The sequence below is a fragment of the Odocoileus virginianus genome, chromosome 16, assembly GCF_023699985.2.
Source record: "Odocoileus virginianus isolate 20LAN1187 ecotype Illinois chromosome 16, Ovbor_1.2, whole genome shotgun sequence".
In the NCBI taxonomy this organism is placed as follows: domain Eukaryota; kingdom Metazoa; phylum Chordata; class Mammalia; order Artiodactyla; family Cervidae; genus Odocoileus; species Odocoileus virginianus.
In genome coordinates, this window is record NC_069689.1 from 5,959,682 (window position 1) to 5,987,585 (window position 27,904).

Consider the following 27,904-nt stretch of genomic DNA (forward strand, 5'->3'; position numbering starts at 1 on the left):
TATTTTGGATATTAACCCCTTATGGGTCATGTCATTTGCAAATATCTTCTCCCATTTTGTCAGCAGCCTTTTCGTTTTGATGATTGTTAACTTCACTGTGTAAAAGCTTTTTAGTTGGATGTAGTTCCATTTGTTTATTTTTGTTTTTCTTTCCCTTGCCTGAGGAGGCAGATCCGTGTACTGCCTGTGTTTTCTTCTAGGAGTTTTATGCGTTCAGATCTTACATTTAAATCTTACATCCATTTTCAGTTTATTTTTTGTGTGTGGTGTGAAAGAGTAGTCCGGTGGAATTCTTGTACATGTAGCTGTCCTGTTTTCCCAGCACCATTTATTGAGGAGGCTATATATTCTTGCCTCCTTTGTCAAGGATGAATTACCCGTCTTAAGTCTGGATTCATCTTCCGGGACTTCCTGTTCTGTTCTAGTGATTTATGTGTCTATTTTGGTGCAAATACCATGCTGTTTTGATGGCTGTAACCATGTAGTGTAGTTTGAGGTCTGGACACATGTTGCCTCCAGCTTTATTCTTCATTTTCAGGATGTTTTCTGGGTTTGTTTGTTTGTTTTTCTATTCAGTCTTTTGTTTTTCCATACACATTTTAGAGTTACTTGTTCTGTGGAAAATGCCACTGGTATTTTGAGAGGGATTGTACTGAATATGTAGATTGCTTTGGGTGGTGTGGTTAATTCTTCCAGCCCATGAACTTGATGTGGCTTTCCATCTTTGCCTCTTGTCTTCAGTTTCTTGCATCTATGTCTTTCTATTTTCTAAATATAGGTCTTTTATCTCCCTAGTTAGATTGTCTCCCAGGAATTTTATTTTCTGATGTAATTTATAAATGGGATTGTTTTCTTAATTTCTCTTTCTGATAGTTTGTTGTTAGTGTATAGAAATGCAACAGATTTCTGTATATTAGTTTTTTATTCTGCAACTTTGCTGAACTTATCAATGAGCTCTAGTAGTTTATTGGTAGTGTCTTTAGGATTTTCCTCGTGGTATCATGTCATCCTCACACATCAACAGTTGTCCTTCTTCCTTTCCAGTTTGGATTTCTTTTTCTTGTCTGATTACTGGAGCTAGGACTTCCAATAGTACTTTGAGTGAAAGGGTGACAGTGGGGATCCTTGTCTTAGAGAAAGTGCTCTCAGCTTTACACCACTTGGTGTGATGTTAGCTGTGAGCTCATATATGACCTTTTTCATGTGAACTATGTTTCCTCTATATGCACTTAGTTTTTTTTTTCAGTCATACATGGATGTCAGATTTTATTAAAAAGCTCCGTGGCCAGGGGTCCTGGTGTCTGCCTGCTGGTGGTGGGTAGAGCTGGGTGGATGGCTCTGTGGCCAGGGGTCCTGGTGTTGGCCTGCTGGTGGATGGATTCAGGGTCCTCTGTGTCCAGGACTAGTGCCCAGGGTAGGCAGGCTGGTCCTGGGGTCTCTGGCCACAGGGCCCTGGGAGTACAGGGGCTGGTGCTGGCCTTCTGAGGCGGCTAGGTCCTGACTCAGCTGGCTCAGGGCGGTGGGGTCCTGGGGCTGGAGAAAATCATTTAAATACCCAAGCCTGACATCTCGTCAAACTTGGTAAGAAGGCTGTTGAAACTAGGAGGGAGTTGATGGACTTAGGAGAACAGGAGGGCATGGAGGAGTCAGAAAGAAGATGGACAGGTAAGAATTTTAGTAGATGATGGTGTCAGAAGTAGAAGACAAGGAGTGTTCCCCAAGGAGATCTTGCAGATCTCTGATGAGAGCAAGTGTACACAGTGTGGGGAGACGGTGCAGGCCAGGGAGTAGGCGGTCCCTTTGTGAGCAGACAGTGCACACAGGCCTTGATCTTCCGGAAAGTGAGGGAAAGAAATGGACAGGAAAACTTAATCAGCACCAGAGCCAGCCAGGAAAAAAAGCCAAAAGACGTTCATACCTGGACCAGAAGTTACACATTTTGGATAGAGAATCTGAGAGCAGTTTATATTGATAAAGTATCATGAAGTTATTAGGTCCCGCATACTTGTCCAGTGTTAGTGCAGAGGTGCAGTGAATTTGCCTCTTAGAGCTCCCACAGGACACTTGTGGTCCTTGGTACTGATGGATTCTGAAGCTTGTAAGGAACGGAGTTGGGCCTGCAGTGGTTCGGTGGCTCTGCAGGATGCTCAGTGGTGTTCAGAGTACAGCAATCATCCCACCTTTATTCAGACCACTGGCAGTTACTAGTTCCCCTTTAAGCTCGTGATTATTACATGTAGAAGATGTTCTGAATTAAATAAAAACTTTATTAGCCCTTGATTTCAATGTGCTTCGTAACCAGATCTTTTGCCAGTAAAGCAGGAAAGATAACCAGTATGGAAATGTGTTTCTTAGTAATTGGTTTTATTTATCTATTATGTCTGTTATTCATAATTAATATGAGACTGGAAAAATGTGATTTTCCTCTCCGAAGAACTGAAGGTACATCCATCAACTCATACCATCCCCTTTCTTATTTGTAGACCATTCGAAGGAAGAAGAAAGTTCAGATCCCAGTAAGTCGTCCTGATCCTGAACCTGTGTCTGAGAATGAAGAGGACAGTTATGACGAGGAGGCGCACGACCCGAGAAGTGGCCGTGGGGCCCTGGCAAACAGGAGGAACGAGAAGAGCTGGGGCCGAGATAGGAGTGCCAGTCGAGAGAGGAGTCTGTCCCCCCGGTCAGACAGGCGGTCTGTGGCCTCCAGTCAGCCTGCCAGACCCACCAAAGTCACCCTGGTGAAGTCCCGGAAGAATGAAGGTATTTCTGCCAACTTAGTATTTTCACATGAGAATTTTAAAACTGATTTTAATGAGAAGTAAATTTGCTGTCTCTTGACATCTTTGCTCTGTTGTCTTTTGTTACCTTTGTTCTTGTGTCCTTTTGCTTAAAAGTACATCCTGTTACTGCAGGCCTCGGGTCGTCTGTTTCCTCTACTTTTTTGTTGTAGCGGATAACGTGTCCATTAGGAGTGTTAGGTTAGCTCTGTGAGTAGGAGGTGTCCTATGTCCCTGCATTGGTTGCAGCGCAGTGTTGTCTTTGTGGTCAGGCTCGGGTTGGGCTGCATCCGCATCCAGGAAGAGAGCACTGGGTGGGGAGGGAGGGCAGCTTGCTGCCCCAGATGGAAAGCTGGGATGCTGCTCTAAAGAAAGGACACAGTTGTCAGAACTCTGTGGCTGCAGCCTAGCTGCCTGCCCTCAGGTAGTCACAGTCCATACCGGATGAGTCCAGTGGTGGCCTCGCAGCACTGCTGTGGGTGTGTCTCTCCCACACAGGAAAGCACCAGTGATGACGGCTTTGATGAAAAGGTGCAATAGTCTCTCCAGCTTGGCTTTCATTTGCTTTCCCGAAACCTGACGAATCCCCTACTCACGGCTCCCGCCCCCTTGTCCACGGGCCTCCTTAGTCAGACGGTCTGTGTTCAGAACTGCTGCTTCTTGTTCACCACCCACGCTTAAGCCCCCTCTCTGTACCTGCTCCCAGAACTAGTCACCACCCCCACACTTCAGTATCTGGTGGGTGCTCTGGTATCTGCTCCTGGAACTGGTCACACTGAATCTGGTAGGAATTTCCAGTTTGTATCTTGTCTTTTCAGCACCATTTCACAGTTCACCACTCCATTTTCTCATGTTTTCTCTTGGCTTCTGCAATGCTGCGGGTGTCAGGGCTTCCCCCACCTTCTGTATCCTTGGCAAGCTCATTATACTCATCCTGCCTTCCAGTGTTCTGTGAATTCTTTCCTGGGGTCTCCCTGGGGTGTTGAGGAGCTCTCATGATGGTGCAGCTTCTTCCCCATGCCTGTGTGCACCCCAGGGGCACGGCTGGCACAGACCTGTTCACTGAAGCGTCCTCTGTGGCCCTCAGACTCTGCACATCTCCAGCGAAACTCCCATGTCCCTCTTGGAATTTTTCATGTTTCTTACATAGTAGCCCATTGATTGTCCTTCTGCACCTGGTGTCTCAGGCCAGCCATGCTCACTCATTGTGGTGTGATTACCTATGCCACCATCTCCCCTCTGCTTTCCTGTGTCTGCTGAGCGCACATCCACCCTCCTGTCCTCCTCCCTTCTCCACCCCCACCCCTCATCCAAGCCACCAGCACCTTCTCTTCTCCCATCGTTGCTGATGTGTGATCACCAGTATGTATTAGTATGTAAAGTTGTGTATATCTGAGGTGTGCAGTGTGATGCTTGAGATGCGTACACACTAGAAAATGATCACTACTGTCAAGTTAACCTGCATGGGTGGGGTGATGGGGCTTGGTGAGGAGCACCACACCACCCTTTCTTAACTGGACTCGCTCACCCTTGTGAGCTCGTCTCGGGGGCTCCTGTTGGTTCTCTTCCTTGGGTTACAGGGACTCTGGGGCGCTGCTGTGTCTGACTCTTCTACACTTCTAGGCTTCATCAAACCTGCCTTGTCTTCCTTCATGCCTTTTGCCGTGTCTGTTTTTAGCCATTCTGTCTGTGCCACTGCCCCACCATACAACCTCACTTTTCAGCTTTAGTGGCAGTGTTTCTTAGATGAAGCTTCAACTTTAGTGTCTGCTTCTCGGGGCTGAGGGAGAGGTGCCCTCTGTGCCCACCTCCCCCTCCCCGGCACAGAGTGCTGTGCTGCCTGCTCTGTGCTTCACTGAAGCTGGACTGGTGACATCCTTGCCCTGCTGCCAGAGCGCGGGGCTGCCTCTTGCTTGCTGCTTGTATCTGTAGAGCCTGCCACCTTGTTCATATTTACCAGAGAAATATTTGGGATAAATGATGCTTTCATATACAGGGAGTATTTCAGAGTCATCTTTGTATTGGCCATTTATAATTTTTAAATCCTAAATAAGAACAGTCTTTTAATCAACACTTTATTTCTGAGAGATATGATGACTGTTTCTGAAGCACAGAGTGGACTGCGTAGATTCTGTAAAGTCTTTTCTTTTTGTGTCCCAGTTCTCTGTTTGTCAACACTCTTTGTATATTTACCTTAAGTTAAACTGTAACTTTGATGTAACTTCTAAAAGCTTGAGTAGCAGGTCTTAGCCCACCTTAAAAATAACACTTATTTCCCTTCTATTTTTCTTGCCCCCAGTTAGATTCCTAACACAACCAGGAGCAATCCTGTTCCTATAGACATTATACTGATTGTATATTGTTCTAATTAAAAAAAAAACAGTCCATCACTTTGCAGGCCCCTGGATGGGTTTTTGGACTCTGCCAGTAATGTCCTTAGTTCTGACTGCTCCCCTGCCCACAGGTCCTGGTCCTGCTGCTGCATCCTGGGTGCTCTGCTGGCTGTTGGAAGGACTGGCATCTTTAACTGCTCCCCTCTCCACTCAGCTCCTTCCAGGCCCTAGTTCTAGTGGCTCGTGCTGATGTTCTGCGTATGCCTCTCAGAGTTGGACGGGTTTAGGACCCAAAATCCTCTTCTGTAAGAACTGGGGGAAACAAAAATAGTATACACCTGGTAATACAAGTCATCACTAAGATCATTGAGCTTCCCAGGGTATTTGTTTTCAGAGTTGTTGTCATTAAACCTAAGAACCAGGTGCGTCAGCCTGACAGGTCAGAGGGGATGGTCTTCTCTTCATGGTCCTCTCTCTGCACAGCGAGGGCGTGAGGGTCAGTCAGCTGTTGGACCACGGACTTGCCCTGTGCTTTCACACTGATGGTGACAACTAATGTTGACACGAGGAAATGTCTTCTTTGCAGGAAGGCCAAGGATAACTTACTGCTTGTACTTAAAAACTTGCTTTGTGCGGTGATTGTTCGTTTCATACTTTTAAACTATTTAAGTGTCTTGGGATTTTACACTAAATACATTTAAATATATTATTTCAGAATATGGTCTTCGATTGGCCAGCCATATATTTGTGAAGGAAATTTCACAAGATAGTTTGGCAGCAAGAGATGGCAATATTCAAGAAGGCGATGTTGTATTGAAGGTATAGTCATGTTCTTAACATTTTGATGAACTACAATAGAAAACAAGTTCTAGTGTGCCCACATAGCTCCTTTTCATATTTGAGTGGATTTTTCCAAGAAGAATTAGAAATCAGTATCTGGGGGACTGTATAACCTGCCATGACTATTACTCCATGTCAACACTGATGCTTTTCTTTGGGCATTGTATCATCCTGGAGAATTAATAGCTCCAGACACATATTATTCACTCACAGGAGTTACTTTGTAGACAGATTTGTCTGTTGTTCTGACTTTAAGTGGTTTTGATGACTCCTCCAGATGTTACTGAAATGTCAGCTTTATTGGTTTGCTCTTAAGTCACAGAAAGTGACTAGGAAGAGGTAGAGGGTGTGATGTGGGCTCCTCTGGCAGAGCAGCTGTGTAGTGAGTGTAGTGAATGTTTATCATTTTGGGAAGGAGGAGTACTTTGATAGTTTAGGAAGGTGTAAAGGGAATATTTTAGCTCTCAGAGCAAGCCTGGGAGCAGCTGAGATATTGCTGTCTGTGTCTCACTAAGTTAATGCTTGTATTTTTGTCATTTAGCTTCAAACTACAGTTTCTTTTCTGTTGCAGATAAATGGTACCGTGACGGAAAACATGTCACTGACAGATGCAAAGACGCTGATCGAGAGGTCTAAGGGCAAGTTAAAGATGGTGGTCCAGAGAGATGAGCGGGCTACCCTGCTGAATGTCCCTGACCTTTCTGACAGCATCCACTCTGCTGACGCCTCTGAGAGGGACGGTGAGTGTGGTTCTGTTTCTAGAGACTCTCAAGGTTATCTGTTGCTTAAAGTGGGAAGGTTGGACATGTTTGAGTTTAAGTTAATGCTTAAATCCACCATTGTATGGGAAATTATATTTAGTAACTTATTTCCTTTATCATTATCATTGGAGTGCCTTATATTTTACTATAATCTTGGGAAAATAAACAGCACTCTCTTGTTTAACAGATATTTCAGAAATCCAGTCATTGGCATCAGACCATTCAGGTCGATCCCACGACCGGCCTCCCCGTCACAGCCGCTCTCGGTCTCCTGACCAGCGGTCCGAGCCTTCTGACCATTCTCGGCACTCACCACAGCAGCCCAGCAGTGGCAGGTAATCCCTCTGTTGTGTAAAGTGAGACAGTGGCGTGTGCTTGGTGCACGCTTCTGGGTTTGCTAAGAAATAAAACTAGAAGATAGATTTTCTTTTGATTACTTAAATTTGCTTTGTTTCTTTATCAGTTTATGTATTTTTTAGCTAGAATAACAGAGGTCAGTCAAACTGTTTCATAAAAGGCCAAATAGTAAATGTTTTAGATATGTGATCCAAGTCTTGCCACCACTCAGCTCTGTCTTAGTGGCTCAAAACTGCTGTGGACAGTACGTAAATGAATGGGCATGCCTGTTTTCCAGTAAAACTTTATTAAAAAAAAAAACAGTTGGCTCTTGGATACAGTTTGCTGATCCATTGCATTAGAAGATGTTAGCTAACAAGCTTTAGAACAAATTAAATGTGTGTGGTAGAAGTCTTTTAGTGGAGATTACCCTGGGCTTTGTTTTTCCCTGTAAAGTACACTGTGTGGTATTTATTTACGTCAAAGGGTCTGCCATGCTAGTATTATGTGACTTACCTGAGTTTATGGTCTGAGGGGGTCACATGCACATTTGAGAATCTGAGGGGAAAAAAAATGATCCTTCTCTCCAGAAAGATGCACATTCACAGATACACGTAGCATTTTATGTAAGATTTCTGGACGTGCACAGGGCTCTGTTGGCCAACAGTGGACCTAGGTTTTAGCAGCAGTCCGTGTGGAGCTCTTCTTTGTGCACTTAGTCAAGTCCAGAGCTGACCAGTTTAAGATTCACCGTGATTATTTGTGACTGACTTGCATGAGGGTGGTGTTCACCTAAGCCATGGAGTCACTAAAATTGCCAAGAGAAACAAAACAGATAGAATGCCCAGAAGTGGATACAGGGAGTGTTTCCCAAGGACGCTGAGGAAGCAAATGAGAAGTACCTTTCGGAAGAGAGCTTTCCTGAAGACTGTCAGAAATCACCCTGACACAGTTGTTGCACACTGCTGATTTTAGCTATTTGTAAAACTGATTCTCTCTGAATTTCAGATTTTAGATTTATAAATTGTATTAACCCTGGTCTTTGTAATTAACATTATAATGATTTTTTTAAGGAATATTATAGTATGTCACATGCAAAACTGACTAATAACTGATTACTAGTTTTAACTGCTATACATTAACATCTTAATTCTGAAAATCTTGCTGACACAGCTCATCCCTTACCTGGAAAAGGACAGCTGCCCGCAGCACATACACAGCAATAGAACTGACACCCAGATGAGTCATGGGGTGTGGTGCAGTCCTAACACAGTTCTCTCCCCTAGAAGCCAGGCTGGCAGCAAGCCATTTGGACATGATTTTCCTTTAAAAAGAAAGAAATACTCATCAAAATTTTGGCCATTTGTATCTGTTGTAACCAAATTCTAAACTTTAGATAGGTCTTTTTAATACCTACATTTTTCATTTAGATTTCCTAAATATTCGGCATCTGTAACTTTAAATGTTGAAGAGGGTTTAAAACTTTTTTTTTAAGTATCTTCCTATTATATTGGAGTGTTTTACTTCTCTTGGGAGCCTCAAGTATTCTTTATTTTATAGGTGACACCAATTATATTAGATCTTTGAAAATATAGAATCTTGGGCCTGCTTCTGAGTTCATCTGGGATGGAGGCAGGGAATAATACTTTAAGTTTCTAATATAATAGCATTCTCTTCTGCATGTTACCACATAGTCGATCCTAAGGAGACGATAGTACTTCGGCTACAGAAGACAAAAAGTCTGCAGATTTATTTCCATATGTTTGTGCTGATATATAATTCCTGAAAATTTAAGTAGCCTGCCTAAAGGCAGGATGAAAAATAGTACCAGTTGCTTAAAGATTTTATTTTCTCCATAAAGTTACTATTAAAACCCAGACAACTGTGCAGTTTTAATTTAGAGGGTCCTTGCATTTTGAGAAACACTTTAGATCTTTAGATATCAGTTCAGTATCAGTTCAGTCACTCAGTCATGTCTGACTCTTTGTGACCCCATGGGCTGCAGCACTCCAGGCTTCCCTGTCAATCACCAACTCCCGGAGTTTGCTCAGACTCATGTCCATTGGTCGGTGATGCCATCCAACCATCTCATCCTATGTCGGCCCCTTCTCCTCCTGCCTTCAATCTTTCCTAGCATCTTTTTCAACGAGTCTGTTTTTGGAATCTGGTCGCCAAAGTATTGGGAGTTTCAGCTTCAGCATCAGTCCTTCTGATGAAGATTCATGACTTATTTCCTTTAGGATGGACTGGTTGGATCTCCTTGCAGTCCAAGGGACTCTCAAGAGTCTTCTCCAATACCACAGTTGAAAGGCATCATTTCTTCGGTGCTCAGCTTTCTTTATAGTCCAGCTCTCACATCCATACACGACTATTGGATAAACCATAGCTTTGACTAGACGAACCTTTGTTGGCAAAGTAATGTCTCTGCATTTTAATAGCTGTCTAGGTTGGTCATAAATTTCCTTCCAAGGAGCAAGCATCTTTTAATTTCATGGCTGCAGCCACCATCTGCAGTGATTTTGGAGCCCCCCAAAATAAGATCTGTCACTGTTTCCATTGTTTCTCCATCTATTTGCCATGAAGTGATGGGACCGATGCCATGATCTTAGTTTTCTGAATGTTGAGTTTTAAGCCAACTTTTTCATTCTCCTCTTTGACTTTTCATCAAGAGGCTCTTTAGTTCCTCTTTGCTTTCTGACATAATGGTGGTGTCATCTGCATATATGAGATTATTGATGTCTCTCCTGGCCGTCTTGATTCCAGCATGTGTTTCATCCTAATTTAGATATAGTAGGAGAGTAAAATCTTAGTATAAAAAACACCATGGATCATTTTCCTTGTGTTGTTTGTTTGAACAGATGCTTTTGTTTTACAAATGTTATAATTCTGTGGTTTAAAAAGTGATACAAGAAGACAAGTGAAAAAAGTTTCAGATTAGTGTGTAAAACACTACTGCCCCTCCGTGGATTTCTGAATATCTGTGTGTGTGTATAAGACTGCAGTTATCTGCCGAGAATAGTAACCTTCATTTTGTCAGAAATGGAGTAACCTGTTGTCAGAAGCAACAGAATACAGTCATCTCTTTGGACTTTGAAGCCAGTTTTCCTGGGTTTGAGCCCCTGCCTGTCATTGGTTACTTGCACCACCTTGAATCCTTCTCTGAGCTTTAGTTTCCTCATTTGATACAAAGAAGGCATCAAACACCTCGAAGTTGTGAAAGGTGATTATAACACCTGGAGCAGACACTAGCAGCTTCCTTTATTACAGTGATTAGTAGTAGGAACAGTTCATGCTGTAGACTGTCCACATGTGCTCACATTGACCACTTCTAAGAAGACTTCCTCATTCCGTAGGCTAGTCAGTTTAAGGATAAAGTCCAGGGTTATGTTGTTGACAAGAGATTAAGGCCTCTTGGCCTTTTGACTCAAGTGTTTGCCCTTCCTGGAGTAGAGAAAGAAGGGGAAGGTTACCTAAGGGAACAGAAACTGTCAGAGCCTTCCCTTGTTGTGACCTACGTAGGTTCCTCTACGTAATGTTCTTTTCTTAGAGAGCTGAGTTTTGAGCACAACACACGTGCTCACTTCTTCCTTACAATCAGATGAACAGTGTACCCTTATTGTTGTCTTGAACAGCAGCTGCCAAACTGCAGCTTGTGGGCCCGATCCAGCCTGCTGCCTGGTTTTGCAAATAAAGTTTTATTGGAATCCATCCTACAGTGTCATAATTAAAAAAGTTGGCAGAGAGTGCCTGGCCCACGGAGCCATTTACAGAAAAAGTCTGCCAGTCCCTCCCTGGTCTAGGATGTTAAAATAGTTTTGTTTGTAAATTAAAAAATAATATGTGTGTAGAGAGAATTATTACAGTGATTTTTTTAAAATCATTTGATGCTTGTTGCTAGGTTTGTTCTGTATATTTTATTCAGTGTCGTTCCACTGCCTGCTCTGGACTGAGACTCTGCTCAGGATGGAGCTGGGAGTCCTCACTGGGGCACTGCCTCGTGCTGATTGACAGGACTGTCAGTAAGGGGACTCGTCACTATAGAGTATTTGAGGTGCAGAGTGAGTTCCAAGCCTCTGCCTAGCTATACTGCACTCTCCCTAGTCGTTAGTTACTTAACAGGCTCATTTTGTGAGTTTTCTCTGTAGAGGAGCAACATACGTTTACGCTGTAGTTCTGTTCTATAAACTGTTTTAATGTGACTCCTGTGCTACTGATTTATCATAAGCAGGTACACTGTTGAAAAACTATTGCAGTAAAAGCTCAAACTAATTAGGATATGGTTCATATGTTGAAAATTTGAATTGTAAAGGTTATATTTTGTATTACTTAGTCATTTCTTCTATACATATGCATATATGGAAAGAAGGCTTCTTTCTGGTCACCTTATCTTCAGGGGAGCCAGTGAGAAGGAGCCACAGTGGAGGACGGGTCCAGAGTAAGGTAGACAGGACAGCTCTCAGCTTGTTGGGAGAACAGCATGGCAGCTAGTGGGGTGGACCACTGGCGGAAGAGCCAGTGCTTTGGAGTTCTTGGAAATTTTTCTTTTTTCTGGTTTTCGAAAATTGCTTGGGGAGAATGTGAAACTTTAAAACAGTTGTTTCTCAGTTGAATTGTTACTGAAGGGTTTTTTGGTAAGATTCTTTGTAATGTTGGAAAGTGAGTGGAATGTTGATGACCCATCCTGAACTTCTGTTGTTGAGGGTTAAGTGCTGACTGTTATTTTCAATCCTTGGGAATTTTAGGTTACCGGATTAGAACTCCAGAGTGACCTTTTGTTTTTCATACTCTTTGTAAGGGTCCAAGCTGAAGGCAGGGTCACAGTTGATAACGTTTCTCTAGTTAATGGAGACCCCCATGTAGTGATTGTGGATATTATGTAGTGATGGATTTTAACTTCTAAGCAGAGATTGTGGGCCCAGTGGCACTAAAGCAAGCTTAAATATTGTACTTTATTGTCACTGTTTTTAAAGTAAAAAGTATACATTCTATTTATTCCATCAGCTGGAAATTATTTTCTTATACAAGTACAGTATAAAACATAAAATAGTTAAAAATAGACCACTTCACTTACATATAAAAGTAATGAGTATGTGAACTTTTATTTCTGCTTTTAAATAATGTAGGACAGTTCTTTATTCCCTTTGAGACAATGTTAATAAAAAATGAAGAGTGTGGTAACACTGGTCTTGTTATAAGATCAGCCAAACATCCTGTACAGTCAAGCGTTGTTTTACTCAAAACATTAATCCAAGTGCCTAACAGTCACCCAATCAGTGAAGCCCTGGCAAGGATACCCTTCATTCTTAGTTTTTCTTCAGTCATTCCTTACTAAAAGCTGTTCATTTCTTCAAAAATTACACTTGCAGAATGATGCGTCTGTTTTCTTCCTAATTCAGGTGGCTAGGTTACAGTGTTGTCACCATCGAAACAAATGAACACGCAGGAGGAGAATCTCTGTGCAGACTGATAGGCCCCTTGTCACAGTGAGCAGTACAGTCATTATTTCTTCAAAAGCATACACCACATGTATTTCTAGGAAACGTTGCAGTGTATAAAGAACAGATTTTAAATTGTGAGAGCTTAGCTTGCAGATACAGTCCAGTGGATGTATGGTGGTCATTCCTTGCTCTCAGCACGCCCAGGGGCAGCTCTTCGCTTCTCTGCCTGAGCACCTGCCTAGAATCTCCATAGCGGTCACTCTGCCTTGCTCACCCTCTAATCCACTGTGCCGTGCTGTAATTTTTGAGTTGCTGTCGAGGAGAAACTGCAGTGTGTAATATCTGTGTGTTTGCATATATAACTTAGGGGATTAACTAGTGGGAGCATTCTGAGTTATCAGACTTGAGTGCACCTTGGTTTTTCTTCCTCATATGTGTTAGGGGCCCACCGTCCTGAACTCTTGTTAGTGGAGAAGAACTTGGGAGCCTGGTTTAAGTTACTTTCTGAGTTTCTATTTTTTACTGTTAATTAGGGGCGAGATAGTCCTGTTGTCTTTAAAGGGCACCTAGTTTTTGTTTTCATTCTAAACTATGTAGTTCTTGCCAACCTGTATGCAGTAAACATTTCTGAAAAGAAGGTATAAATTTGCTTTCGTAGGATGAGTCATTTCTTAGGTAACAGGAAATGGGCTTTATTATAAAAGGGTGTTTTATTACAGTAAACATTTATTTTCAGTTTATTTCCTATATTCAGATTATTTTTAAATAAGATATAACCAGTCCATTGGGAGGTGTTTGAGAGCTAGAAATCAGAAACAAAACTTGAAGAGTTGACAGTCTGGTATATTTCATCAGGGTCTAGGAAGCAGCACAGTTTCAGCAGAACAGGTATAATAGGAGGATTAGCCAGTTAGGAAATGAAAGAGAACTCTGAAGAATGTGAGGATCACACGTGAGGAGGTCAACATCAGTGGTGCTGAGGTGGAGCCTGCCCCACACGCCCGAGGCTTACTATGGGGTGTCGCTGGGTGGGCTTACAGGGAACCTGCCCTCCGAGGGCCCAGGGAAAGCAGTGCTTGAGGACCTGTCTTGTCAGAGACCGAGTGCCCGAGCACCCTCGGAAGTGTCAGGAAGCTGCTGCTGCTGAGCTGCCCTCCCGCAGTGTGTGCCGCCTGTGGCCTGCCTGCCTACTAAGGGGACCTGGAGGAGGAAACCCCTTCCCCTGTCCATGTCTCTCCAGGCCCCTCTGACCCAGCTGCCTGCTCTCTGCCTGCACTAAATGGCCCCAGACAGCTGTGACCTCACACCTGAAGTCTTGCTCTTAAAGCCGTCTATTACTGATCTGGTTGAGTGTGTTATATCTGCTATTCTCACACAGAGCTGATGGGATAAGACTTAAGGCTCTGTTCCCATTGAGTTTGTTTATGTGACTAAAAACTCTCGCAGAGACTTTAACAGTTGTGCTCTCCAGAACTTTGGGGCTTCCCAGGTGGTGGTAGTGGTAAAGAACCCGCCTGCCAATGTAGGAGACGTGAGATTCTCATCCCTGGATCAGGAAGATCCCCTAGAGGAGGGCATGGCAGCCCACTCCAGCATTTTTGCCTGGAGAATCCCATGGACAGAGGAGCCTGATGGGCTACACTCCATGGGGTCACAAAGAGTCAGACACAACTAGGCAGCTAATGCTTTCAAATACATGCTGGAGTTTGATGGCTGAGTACACCAAAAAACATTGTGTAAAATACCTCATTTATAATTTATGATTACTTACTGATTTATTGTAATTGATTATGATTACTTCATGATTTACTTCGTATTTATATATAATAACTATATTTTTTAAATTTTTTTCCATTTATTTTTATTAGTTGGAGGCTAATTACTTTACATCATTGCAGTGGTTTTTGTCATACATTGAAATGAATTAGCCATGGATTTACATGTATTCCCCATCCCGGTCCCCCCTCCCACCTCCCTCTCCACCCGATCCCTCTGGGTCTTCCCAGTGCACCAGGCCCGAGCACTTGTCTCATGCATCCAACCTGGGCTGGTGATCTGTTTCACCCTAGATAATATACATGTTTCGATGCTGTTCTCTTGAAACATCCCACCCTCGCCTTCTCCCACAGAGTCCACAAATCTGTTCTATACATCTGAGTCTCTTTTTCTGTTTTGCATATAGGGTTATCGTTACCATCTTTCTAAATTCCATATATATGTGTTAGTATACTGTAATGGTCTTTATCTTTCTGGCTTACTTCACTCTGTATAATGGGCTCCAGTTCCATCCATCTCATTAGAACTGATTCAAATGAATTCTTTTTAATGGCTGAGTAATATTCCATGGTGTATATGTACCACAGCTTCCTCATCCATTCGTCTGCTGATGGGCATCTAGGTTGCTTCCATGTCCTGGCTATTATAAACAGTGCTGCGATGAACATTGGGGTGCACGTGTCTCTTTCAGATCTGGTTTCCTCGGTGTGTATGCCTAGAAGTGGTATTGCTGGGTCATATGGCAGTTCTATTTCCAGCTTTTTAAGAAATCTCCACACTGTTTTCCATAGTGGTTGTACTAATTTGCATTCCCACCAACAGTGTAAGTAGGTTCCCTTTTCTCCACACCCTCTCCAGCATTTATTGCTTGTAGACTTTTGGATAGCAGCCATCCTGACTGGCGTATATTTTAACTATATTGAGTTAAAATGTATTATTTGATTTCACCTCATTTAATAAGTTTTAGAAGATTTCAAGCTACATAAATGACTTTCTTCATGATTCTATTAACAGCATGGCTCTAGATCTATATGTATTGAATAATGCCTCCACCTTTTGGTAGATAATGGAAATGCACTAAAAAGAATAATGATTTTTTAAAATGTTGATCGTGTGAACAGTTCAATAGAATGATGTGAGTTCCACTGATGTGCAGTGTTAAGGTGTAGTAATTACGTTAATGAAAGGTGGTAGTCAGAAGAGAATGAAAATTTGCCAAAAATGAAATACTTGTGGGATTTTTGTGTGCTGTACGGAGCAGGAGCCCTATTACAAGGCCTTTTACCATTGGGGAGGATGTTCACATGAGGATGTTCACATTAAAATATTATCTTTGATTCTTAGTTATCATCAGTGTTACTTAGTCATGTTGTAGATTGAGGAAGTTTTTTTTTTTTTTCAGTTACAGGAAAGGAAGAAAATCAATTGGAATTGGAAATGGTTTTTAAACTTAAAAAAAAAAAAGATCTGTTGCTGCGTGTGAGCTCTGTCTGGTTATAGAGAATGGGAGCAACTCTAGACATGGTGTATGGGCTTCTTTTTTTTTTTTTTTTTTAATAGGCTAATTACTTTACATCATTACAGTAGTTTTTGTCATACATTGAAATGAATCAGCCATGGATTTACATGTATTCCCCATCCCAGTCCCCCCTCCCACCTCCCTCTCCACCCGATCCTTCTGGGTCTTCCCAGTGCACCAGGCCTGAGCACCTGTCTCATGCACCCAATCTGGGCTGGTGATCTGTTTCACCCTAGATAATATACATGTTTCAATGCTGTTCTCTTGAAACATCCCACCCTTGCCTTCTCCCAGAGTCCACAAGTCTGTTCTATATATCTGAGTCTCTTTTTCTGTTTTGCATATAGGGTTATCATTACCATCTTTCTAAAGTCCATATATATGTGTTAGTATACTGTAATGGTCTTTATCTTTCTGGCTTACTTCGCTCTGTATAATGGGCTCCAGTTTCATCCATCTCATTAGAACTGATTCAAATGTATTCTTTTTAATGGCTGAGTAATATTCCATGGTGTATATGTACCACAGCTTCTCATCCATTCGTCTGCTGATGGGCATCTGGGTTGCTTCCATGTCCTGGCTATTATAAACAGTGCTGCGATGAACATTGGGGTGCACGTGTCTCTTTCAGATCTGGTTTCCTTGGTGTGTATGCCCAGAAGTGGGATTGCTGGGTCATATGGCAGTTCTATTTCCAGCTTTTTAAGAAATCTCCACACTGTTTTCCATAGTGGCTGTACTAGTTTGCATTCCCACCAACAGTGTAAGAGGGTTCCCTTTTCTCCACACCCTCTCCAGCATTTATTGTTTGTAGACTTTTGGATAGCAGCCATCCTGACTGGCGTATAATGGTACCTCATTGTGGTTTTGATTTGCATTTCTCTGATAATGAGTGATGTTGAGCATCTTTTCATGTGTTTGTTAGCCATCTGTATGTCTTCCTTGGAGAAATGTCTGTTGAGTTCTTTGGCCCATTTTTTGATTGGGTCATTTATTTTTCTGGAGTTGAGCTGGAGGAGTTGCTTGTATATTTTTGAGATTAATCGTTTGTCTGTTGCTTCATTTGCTATTATTTTCTCCCAATCTGTGAGGGCTGTCTTTTCACCTTGCTTATAGTTTCCTTTGTTGTGCAAAAGCTGTTAAGTTTCATTAGGTCCCATTTGTTTATTTTTGCTTTTATTTCTAAAATTCTGGGAGATGGGTCATAGAGGATCCTGCTGTGATTTATGTCGGAGAGTGTTTTGCCTATGTTCTCCTCTAGGAGTTTGATAGTTTCTGGTCTTACATTTAGATCTTTAATCCATTTTGAGTTTATTTTTGTGTATGGTGTTAGAAAGTGTTCTAGTTTCATTCTTTTACAGGTGGTTGACCAGTTTTCCCAGCACCACTTGTTAAAGAGGTTATCTTTTTTCCATTGTATATCCTTGCCTCCTTTGTCGAAGATAAGGTGACCATAGGTTCGTGGATTTATCTCTGGGCTTTCTATTCTGTTCCACTGATCTATATTTCTGTCTTTGTGCCAGTACCATACTGTCTTGATGACTGTGGCTTTGTAGTAGAGTCTGAAGTCAGGCAGATTGATTCCTCCAGTTCCATTCTTCTTTCTCAGGATTACTTTGGCTATTTGAGGTTTTTTGTATTTCCAGTGTATGGGCTTCTTAATGCAGTTTTCTCTGGTTGTGGACAGGCTTCAGTAGTTGTGGTACATGGGCATATTTGCCCCGTGGCACATGGAATCTTCCCAGACCAAGGATCGAACCCTGCATTGGTAGGCAGATTCTTAACCATGAGACCACCAGGAAAGTCCAGAAATGTGATCTTTATTAAACAGATAGTTTTAAGCCAGTTGGAAAGCAACAGAATTCTGTAGAACTATTAAAATTATGTAGTTCTTTAATCGTGTTCTTTTCAAAATGTTCATATGTACCTTTGTATTTTTAGAGCAAAGAATGCAAGAAGAATTTACTATTTTGTATTGCTCTTTTTATTATGAATTGCCTAGAACAGTTTGCAGATAGCTTAATTGTATTCATTTATACTTAGACTAATTACATGCGAGATATTAATACATCGTGTGTCAGTTGCTCAGCCATGTCTGAGTCTTTGCAACCCCATGAACTGTAGCCCACCAGGCTCCTCTGTTCAGAGTTCTCCAGGCAAGAATAGTGAGTAGCTCAGTGGAGTGAATAGTCATTCCCTTCTCCATGGGATCTTCCCAACCGAGGGACTGAACCTGGATTTCCCATATTGCAGGCACATTCTTTACCATCTGAGCCACCAAGGAAGCCCACCCCATTGTTACATAAGCAATGGCTAAAAAGTTTAACCTTTTATGATTTAAAAGTACTTCATTCTGGTTTGAGCTAGAAAATATCTTGGCATACGTGTGTGTGTGTTTTGTGTGTGTGTGTATTTTACTAAAAGACTGTTTTACTTACATGCAGCTCTTTTAAATATATATTATTTAAAACTGGAATACACCCTCCCCAGAGTAGTTAAACTAACTTAAAAATAGAACTCTGAAAACTTTTCTTATAAAAAAAGCATATGTTTTTATCCTTTCAGGAGGACATCAGGAAGAAATTTTTTTCCTGGTAAGGGACAAATTCTTTAAAGTTAGACTTAATTTCATCTTTAAATAATCATTATTTTAAAATACTTTAAAACTTTTCAGTCTTTTTATAAGAAGATGTGACCTTATGGACTGTAGCCCACCAGTCTCCTCTGTCCATGGGATTTCCAGGCAAGAAGACTGCCATGCCCCCTCCTCCAGGGCATCTTTCCCACCCAGGGATTGAACCTATGTCTCCTATGTCTACTGTATTGCAGGCAGATTTCTTTACTGTCTGAGCCACCTGAAAATTGAAACAGTCAAGATAAATCTAAGGTTTCTCTGGGCTGCTGTTGTATCTGCTTCCCCCTTTGTGAACCGGTGTCACTGCCATCTGTTTGGTAATTCTGCACATGGGGTGTGTGCGGGTGTGGGTGTATGTGCACGCGCACCCATGCGCAGCTGTAGGAAAAAGTGGTCTTTAATACCTCAGTGGTGTCTCACCACATGTATTCTGCCATTTGTTCTTCACATTTTGTTTTGGGGCTATTTTCATATCTCTGGTTACAACATGTTTCATTGTAAGTTTAAGATTTTAGTTTTTTATCTTCAATTATGAAAGCATTTTATGCTCATTAGAACAAGTAGCACAGGCCACAGCTACCAACTCCACTACATCTGGATCTCAGACTTGAAGTAAGCTTTTCTCTGTACTTGTGTCAACGTTTAGCATCATATATAGAGTTTCTGTGTGTTTTACAAAGAATTTTAAAATATCAGGCTCTGCACGTTACTCCCCAGCTTTTAGCTTATTGCACACAACACAAGGTAAGCATCCTTTTAGCTTTTTCATTTGATCAGAAATTTTCCATATTGTGGAAAGTCTTTTTCTAGGTCTTTTTCATATTTGTCCATGGGTTCATATATTGGCTTTTTTAACTGTTAAAATACTTAAAGTGTGTGTTGGCATTTAAAATTTTTCATGGTTAGTGCCATATTACTTTCCAAAAGTAGTGTTTACATTTTTATCTTGCTCTTAAAATTGAAGTATATTTAATTTACAATATTAGTTTCAAGTGTGTAGGAAAGTGATTCAGTGATATATACGTGGCAGTGCTTTCATTTGTTTCTCAGAATTCCATGTGTACCAGTCTGGTGGGTGCAAAACGGTGTAACTTCTTATTATCATTTGATTTCCTGCCTAGTAGTGGAACTGACCATCTTTTTGTGATATTATCCATGTTGAATTTCTTCTTTAGTATTTTTTCTGGTTCATTTCTGTTGCTCATTTCTCTGGGGTGTTGTTTTTTCATGGCTTTTGAATTTTTATCTTGCTTTTTAGAGAGAGCTCCCCTAGTCTAGGTTTGTATAGATGTATAATTTTTAATGCTATTGTTGTAGAGATATTTTTACCCTTTCATTTCCATCTGATTGTTGAGGATATTCAATTCCCAATGTAATTATTTTAATTCAAATAATTTTTAATATTCTTTTATACTCATTAAAGTTTTCTGCCAGTATTTCAGGCACATTATTGCGTGATTCTGTCATCCGAGTCTTCAGATAGTGGTAAATAACAGTAATGTTGGCAGGTGTCACTGTGCTGTTACTGATTTTAGAGCAAATAGATTCAGTGTTTAACTACGTAATATGATAATAGCTCTTGGTTTCAGAAAATAGTTTCATTATTATGTTGCCTGATCTTTGTTCTATTTGTGACTTTTATTAGGAATGGCTGTTGATTGTTTTCACATGCTCATTTGGCTAGTATTAACTTTTTCTGTAATGTTTGGATAGAATTATGTGGTAGACTTCTAATGCTGAGTTAGTCTTGCACTCTTGAAACAGCCTTGCTGTGACCACTGTATCAGTATAATAATCCTCTAATACAGTGTTATTTTCCCTTAGTATTTTATTTGGAATTTTTTCCCTCCATTTATCTTTTTTTCCCCCCATTTATTTTTATTAGTTGGAGGCTAATTACTTTACAATATTGTAGTGGTTTTTGCCATACATTGACATGAATCAACCATGGATTTACATGTATTCCCCATCCCGGTCCCCCCTCCCACCTCCCTCTCCACCCGATCCCTCTGGGTCTTCCCAGTGCACCAGGCCCGAGCACTTGTCTCATGCATCCAACCTGGGCTGGTGATCTGTTTCACCCTTGATAATGCAAGGGTGGGATGTTTAGAGAGAACACCTCCATTTATCTCTTAAAATATTTTTGTCTTCTCGTTTGGTACTGTTAATTATCAAGATTTGGGTGTTAAGCTTCTGTTAGCCTAAGGTTTGGAGAAGGCAGTGGAACCCCACTCCAGTACTCCTGCCTGGAAAACCCTTTGGACGGAGGAGCCTGGTAGGCTGTAGTCCATGGGGCTGCTAAGGGTCAGACATGACTGAGTGACTTCACTTTCACTTTCGTGCATTGGAGAAGGAAATGGTAACCCACTCCAGTGTTCTTGCCTGGAGAATCCCAGGGACGGGGGAACCTGGTGGGTGCCTCCTCTAGGGTCTCACAGAGTAGAACACGACTGAAGTGACTTAGCAGCAGCAGCAGCCTAACGTTGAATTGCTAATCAACAGAAAGTTGAAAAATACTAAAGATAGGTACATGAAATTTTTATGATACTGTTCCCTGTATGTATGTGTGGGATTTTCTACAATAAAAAGTCTTTAAAAAGTGAATTAGGAAGCTTTCTATATTTTTCTGTGGTCTAGGATGATTGAAGAAAATTACTATTAGGTTTTCCAGAGTTGGGAGAACTCCACTATAAAATCTTCTACCAATACGTTAAATGGTAGATCTTGACTTATCTTTTTATGTGAAGCATATGTATTGGCCTCTTTATATATATAGATAGATAGATAGATAAGTTCACTTTTTATAGTTTGTATTTTTCTGGGGGAACTGTTGATGGGCACTGAGTTTTGTTTATTGCTAGTCGAACTGCAATATACAGAGTAAATATAAAGTCTTGGACATGTATGTGTGTGTTTCTTCAGGGTAAATCTTAAGAGTAGGATTCCAGGTTTTTGTGCGTGTGCATTTTTTTTGTTGTTTTGATAAACAACTCTTCTTTTTCCCTCAAATACTTGTACACTCTTTTTTGTGTTTACTCTTATTTCTACTGTCCTTTTCCAAATGTCTGTATCTCTGTGTCCTTCTTACAGCTTGATATGATTGGAGAACTCTCACGAGTAGTAAGAGCTCTAGTTTTTTGTATTTGCATTTTCCTTGTTACTAGTGAGGTTGAATATTTTTTGTTTATTGTCTGTGTTTATTCACTCTTTATTGGTGAATTTCCTCTTCCTAGTAGTCATTTTTTCCCTGAATTGTCCCTTTTAAACTGATGTATAGTTCTTATATATTCTAAATATCAAATCCTTATTATATGTATTGTTGGATCAATGTGTAGTTTTAAATTGAACTTCTGTTACATTTTGTTTGGTCAAATTGCTAATATTCGGTTGTTTGAACTTCTAAAATTCATTTGGTTCTACGTATGACATTTTCTCCAATTATTTCATACCTTTTAAAGCTTTTTATGTATTTACTTGATATATTATGGCTTTTGTTAATTGGGACTTACTTTAAAAGTATTTTTGATAATACTTTTTAAAATGTATTTTATGTTTAGGACTTTATCTGAAATTGATTTACTTTTATGTCATTGATATACGCAGTGAGCTAGGTTTTCTAGATTAGTGAACAGTTCTGACACTGCTTATTACACACTATTCTGTTCCAGCAGCTTTGGCCTGCTGCTTCCATGATAAACTTTGGTCCTACAGAAGTATCTCTGCATTTTCTGTTTTTCTACGTGGATCTGTGGCAGTGCTACTCTAGTTTTAATTACTAAGTTTTTTACAGTATTTTGATATCTTTTAGAGCAAGTCCTTTGTCATCCTTTCTTGACATTGTCTTGGCTGTTCTTGTACTCTTTACAAATGATTTTCACGATGTGCTCATAACTTTCTGTTTTACTGATGTACAGTCTCCGGAGCAGAGAGGAAGAGAGAATTTCGAAACCTGGGGCTGTCTCGACTCCGGTAAAGCATGCAGATGATCACACACCTAAACCAGTGGAAGAAGTTGTAGTTGAGCGAAATGAGAAACAAGCACCCAATCTTCCAGGTAAGCCTCACTTATGAAATATGAAGTGCAGGAAACATTCAGTCAAACTAAACTGTTTTACAATTTACAGAATTATATTTACAGGAGATAACAAAGATGCAATTACTACTACTGCTACTATTGCTGTTACCTCCTACCTATGTAGGTAACTACCCATGGATTTTTTCTATATTTCCAGCATCTTCTATGTGGATAGGAGGTCACTGTGATGAGTAGGCATTCTTAAATGTTTTTCAAATTTTCTACGTAGAAATTATTCATGGTTCATAGCTGTTCACAGTGAGTGAGGTTGTTTTTCAAACACTGCTCATTAAAGGGAAACATTAGAAGTTATCTTGCCAGTGGACAGTGTTTTCAGAAACTCTTTATGAAGTGTACCTTGCCGAGCTGGATACGAGACCACACATGAAAACCTGCAGGGTTCTGAGATATCCTGCAGGGTTGTTTAAAAGTCCTAGAGGTTCCAATTCTATTGTCCCTCAGGTCCTTCTCCCAAAACCTCTTTCTGCTCTGCTGGCTTAGTCACAGGAATGTGGATATTTAAAAATAAATTTTAACAGTAATTAAGAAAGTGACAGTCCCAGCAGAGAAATGTAGGGATCCTCTCTTCATACATTCCTCTGTTGTTCTTCCCTAAAAAGTAGATTCTTTCAGACTTTAACAGGTGGAGCTATGGAAAGCACAGGTGACCATGTGATGTGCATACATGTTATAAAGATATCAATATACGACTGTAAAATGAACCCTGAGAGACACATATGTAGTATATATGTCCCTGATCAGGTTCTCTGAACTTCCAGTTTCACTGTATTTTGCAGACTTTTTATTGTTTGGTTCTGCAGTGGTTGCTTGCACTGTTATTCCATTTTGTACAGTGTTTGCTGCACAACTTAGATTTTCTTTTCTTTCAGAACCAAAGCCTGTGTATGCCCAGGTAGGACAGCCAGACGTGGATTTACCCGTCAGTCCATCTGATGGTGTTCTGCCCAATTCAACTCATGAAGATGGCATTCTTCGGTAATGTGGCTTTAAACTTGTGTTGTTTTCTCTGCCTGTTACTGATCATGGTTTAGAGTGAGTGTTCAATTGTGACCTGTATTAAAAATGCTTTTATACATAGTGTGTGCTGCATAATGCTCTGATTAGACTTTCATTTGTTTAGTTTTTAAATTGTTCATATGATAGAATCAGAGTTTAGAGGAAAACATACTTCTTTGGATGTTTACTTCTTTCTCACCACTATTTTATAACCTAGGTTTTGGATCAGAAATTAGAAAATTGTTTTCTGGATTTCTGTAGTGGTCCAGTGGTTAAAGAGTCTGTACTCCCAATTCAGGGAGCATGAGTTTAATCCCTGGTCAGCGAAGATCACACATGCTATATAGTGTGACCAAAAAGAAGAAAAACTTTCTAGTTAAACATGAGATTTTTCACAGGCATTCTCAATCCCTAGCTTAAAAAAAAAAAATTTCTCCAAGTCAGCACCCTGACAGGCCAGATAACTGTTTATTGTGTGAGTGTCCTATACATTGTCGGTGCTGAGCAGCATCCCTAGCCAGCGGTGGTCAGTAGTGTGCATGTGAACACACACACACCCTGGCTGTGACAACTAAAAACACCTGCAGATGATGCCAGATGTTCCTGGAGGCAGGATCACCTTGACTGAGAACCTGCTCTAGATCAATCAGCACCTCAGAAGTCAGTGTTTGATTTCCAAACATTTCATTACTTTGTATCTTATATACTGAGACTGAGATGTAGATTTTTTTTTATATCCAGATTTCAAACAGTCATGATCATCTAGTTTTTTGATGCCTCTGTGGTAAAAGAGAGGTGACAGGATGTAAATAATAGAAAATTACTGAATCTCCTAAAGTAGGTTAGATTTAGACCCCTGCTCTCATCTGTTCTCTGTACTGAAGGAAATCAGGTTGTTACTCTAAGACCCAGCATGGGAGAAATAGCTCCTGAAATAGGTGGGAATGTCACAAGTTTAAAATTACACATTTTAATATTAGGTAACTGATAATTCAAAATTTTATAAATTAAAGGAATTATCTTCTTGTTTTTCCTTTATTAAGACTTGCCCGAGCACTTTCCTGACTCTTTAAGGTTTACCAAAACTTTGTTAGATTCCAGAGCCTTGTTTGCCAGGAGGAGCCCTAAAGGACAGACATGGAGAGAACTGAGGAGTAGGCAGGGTTTGTATTTGGGGTTGCTCACTCACACTCTGGATGTGTTTGAAGCAGAGGCTTCTGCTGCTGTGTGCGGTGGATACAACAGAGGGCCAAGAGTAAAGTACCCCATCTCGGTCACGTGACCCTGAGATGGCGCCTGGAGCTGTTCTCGAATGGTGGTTTTTAAAAGCCAGGTCTTCCTGAAGGACACAGAGTGCAGTCCACTGTTGTACCTTTTGACGTGCTCTAGGTTGGTCAGTGTTAGGAGAGGACTTAGGGCCCTGGAATCTTAAGGGCTTTAAGGGGGTGCTTAAAAGAGCTCTCTGGATGGTTGACTTTGGGAGAGGAGGCTCTTGATGCAGGTGGAAAAGTAGATTCCACCATGAGCAAGGGGCTCACCATCCATGATCCATAGATTCGAGGGACCTCCAGTGCCACCAGCCCCGGCAGTAAGTGACCTTGTCTGATCTACATGCTCTGAGGTTTCTGCCCAGTTCATCGTTAGCTCATGTGAAGAAACCAGATCTAGTGGGGCTACCTTGTAAATCCTAAAAGCCAAGGTGGTCTTTAGTTGGTTTAAAGAAGTAGGCATCTGTCTCTGTCCCCTCAACTCATTCATTCATTTGATTAATTTGTGTTTTTTAGTTAGTACTAACTTCTACTTATTTGCTCACTGTTACTTTAAAAGAACTTTTCTACATTTCATGTTCAGATGGGTGTAAAAGACTTGTGTCTTCTTGTCTCTGAATGTGGGATAGCGATGGAAACCTAGAAGGGTAATTTGTAATTATGTATGTAATTTGTTATTAATTAAGGGTAATCTGTAGTTACTAGTAGCCATTCTTCTGTGGCATTCTTAGTATTTGTTTCAGGAGTGTCAAGAGTTTTAACCCTGTGCTGATAGTAGAGGAATTAATGTGTCTTCATTAGTTCTTCTCCATTCTTTCCAGCATGAAGAAATTAATGTGGGCTCATCCAGAAAGGCTGGATGGTGGGCTTTTTGGTTTAAAGTTCAAAGGGGCTTCAGGGCAAGTAAGCTGTGTGAGCTACTGCAAGAGCCCCTGGCTGCGGAGTTTGAAAAGCACTGTCTGCCGGGCACAGTGCTTAGAGCTGGATTTTGACTCCTGGTATTAGGGAAATTTGTCAGCTTATACTTCTGTTTCTACGTTTGTACAATAGGACTTTTCAGTTATTAGCCATTGTTAATACATATATCCAAGAGTCAGAGTTGGGAAAACATGTTTTCATGAAGTAATTTTACAGTTATTATGTAAAACAGTACTAACATATTACATTTGGATATTTCAGAACTTATTTTTGTTAACTAGAAATTAAAAGGAAGTGCTATTAAATTTGATTTGGAGTTCTAATGCTAAATTTTATTAAGTAAATCGGTGGTGTGGGGGAAATTCCAGATGTGATGGTCCTTTGTTTTATTCTAATATGGTTTTCATTATAGCAGTTTGCTGTAACTGTTTAAGCTTCTCTTAACTGGTTTAAATGAAGTATTTGTTTTAACAGGCCCAGCATGAAGTTAGTAAAATTCAGGAAAGGAGATAGTGTGGGTCTGCGGCTAGCTGGTGGAAACGATGTTGGCATATTTGTAGCTGGTGTTCTCGAAGACAGCCCTGCTGCCAAAGAAGGCTTGGAGGAGGGCGACCAGATCCTCAGGGTATGTCCGTGATCAGCTCACATGGTTTCAGATACTTAGGTTTCTAGAGCAAGGCATCAGACATAGCAGATCTGTGATGATGAGCTTGTAATCTGTGTTAAAGAACGTGGGACTCCATCATGTTCCTGCCTCTGCTGTGCTCGCGTCTATGTTAGGTGTGACTGCACAGTATGCGGCTTTTGTTTAATTTTAATCACTCATATTTGTAGAATGTGGAAAAACCAAGTCTTAGAGCCCACAAGGTCTCCCAGTTACCTCCAGTTCAGCTGAGCATTCCTGCTGGCTGGACTCTGCTGTGGGCCCCAGCCTGCCAGCAGGGCAGCATCAGGTATGCAGCCTGTGGGGCCCCCTTACCCAGTGATGGCTCAGGTGTGCCAAGAGGGGTGTCTATCGGGTCCACGTGTAAGCTGCTCTCACTCTGAAGCTTCACATCCACGAGGATGAGAGTCCAGGAAGGCCCAGCGTAGATGCAGTGTGCCAGTGGGCTCTTTGTGTTTTTGGTTCTTTTCCATAAACAGTGTTACCTAGTAACATAGTACCATCTTTATTCATCTCCTCTCTTTTTAAAATATCCAAACCTCCTGCTGGATATGGACCAGCTCTCAAGTGGGAGTTCCCACCTCACCTCTGCTCTGCTCTCTTCTTCCTTCTCCTGCCCCAGAGTCTGACTGCTTTGTTCTGAGTCCTCTTTCCTTGCCCCTTGGTTCCTCATCTGCCTTGTGTTGTCTGTCTTTCTCCTCTGGCTGTTGAACTTGCAGGTAAGGTGGCGCCCTTCCCTGCCAACTTGTGTCTTGAGGCCATGTGGCCTGCCTTCCACCTTCACCACGGCTCAGGGTGGATTTCCGTGAGGTACCACCAACCTGATGGCATCTCCAGCCCTCGTTTTTCTGTATTTCTTACTCGTGTTTTAACCTTAAGTAATTACTTTCTTCTTTGGATTCTATAACACTGTCATTCTGGCCCTCCTACTTGATCAATGTTTCAGTTCTTTGCCCACTACCTTCTTTAATCATTCTTCCTAAAACCTGGCACATGTTCAGCAACCCCCCGTTTCCTCTTGCTTCCCTGTCTTCATGTTGGGTTTGGTCACTTGAGGCAGCAGCTCGCAGTCAGAAACCACCCTCTGGGCGTGAGGTGAGCTCCCTCAGGCGGTGGTGGCCGCCTGTGGCTGCTCTGTCCACCTTCCCCTTCACACTTGCATGGAAGAAGTTCAGGGCATTCACTGATTTCCACTTGACGTTGTATTTACAATGTTTGTGTTTTCTCAGATACAACATTGATAATTAAGTAGACCTATTCTCTTACCCACTCCATATGCTGTTTGAAGTAATCGTATGTCATTTAAAAATATTTCTCATAATTTATTTTTGTTTTGTATCATTAAGGTAGTACCTATTGAAAACATTTTCTCTTAATGTGGAAAATTTCCAGAAGATAAGTAGAAGGAAATCTCCCTGTTCCCCTGCATACAGTCACTGATGACATTTACATCAGGTCCTCAGGGGTATCTGATACGAGCAAGCACTGACCTGGCAGACTCTGAGCCTGTGTTGTACACATGCTCTTACTGAGGTGGCCCAGCGCAC

General features: G+C 41.3%; 1 protein-coding gene across 2 annotated transcripts in view; it reads left to right on the top strand.

Annotated features, from left to right (window-relative positions):
- TJP1 (tight junction protein 1) overlaps window positions 1–27,904 on the top strand; it is a 341,213-nt gene that overhangs the window by 288,072 nt on the left and 25,237 nt on the right. For both annotated transcript variants that reach the window (XM_070477665.1, XM_070477664.1), the window contains 7 exons: window positions 2,484–2,760; window positions 5,826–5,929; window positions 6,522–6,690; window positions 6,899–7,046; window positions 22,330–22,469; window positions 23,381–23,486; window positions 26,168–26,318. In XM_070477665.1, the coding sequence (XP_070333766.1) occupies window positions 2,484–2,760; window positions 5,826–5,929; window positions 6,522–6,690; window positions 6,899–7,046; window positions 22,330–22,469; window positions 23,381–23,486; window positions 26,168–26,318 (1,095 nt within the window). The remainder of the gene's footprint in view (window positions 1–2,483; window positions 2,761–5,825; window positions 5,930–6,521; window positions 6,691–6,898; window positions 7,047–22,329; window positions 22,470–23,380; window positions 23,487–26,167; window positions 26,319–27,904) is intronic.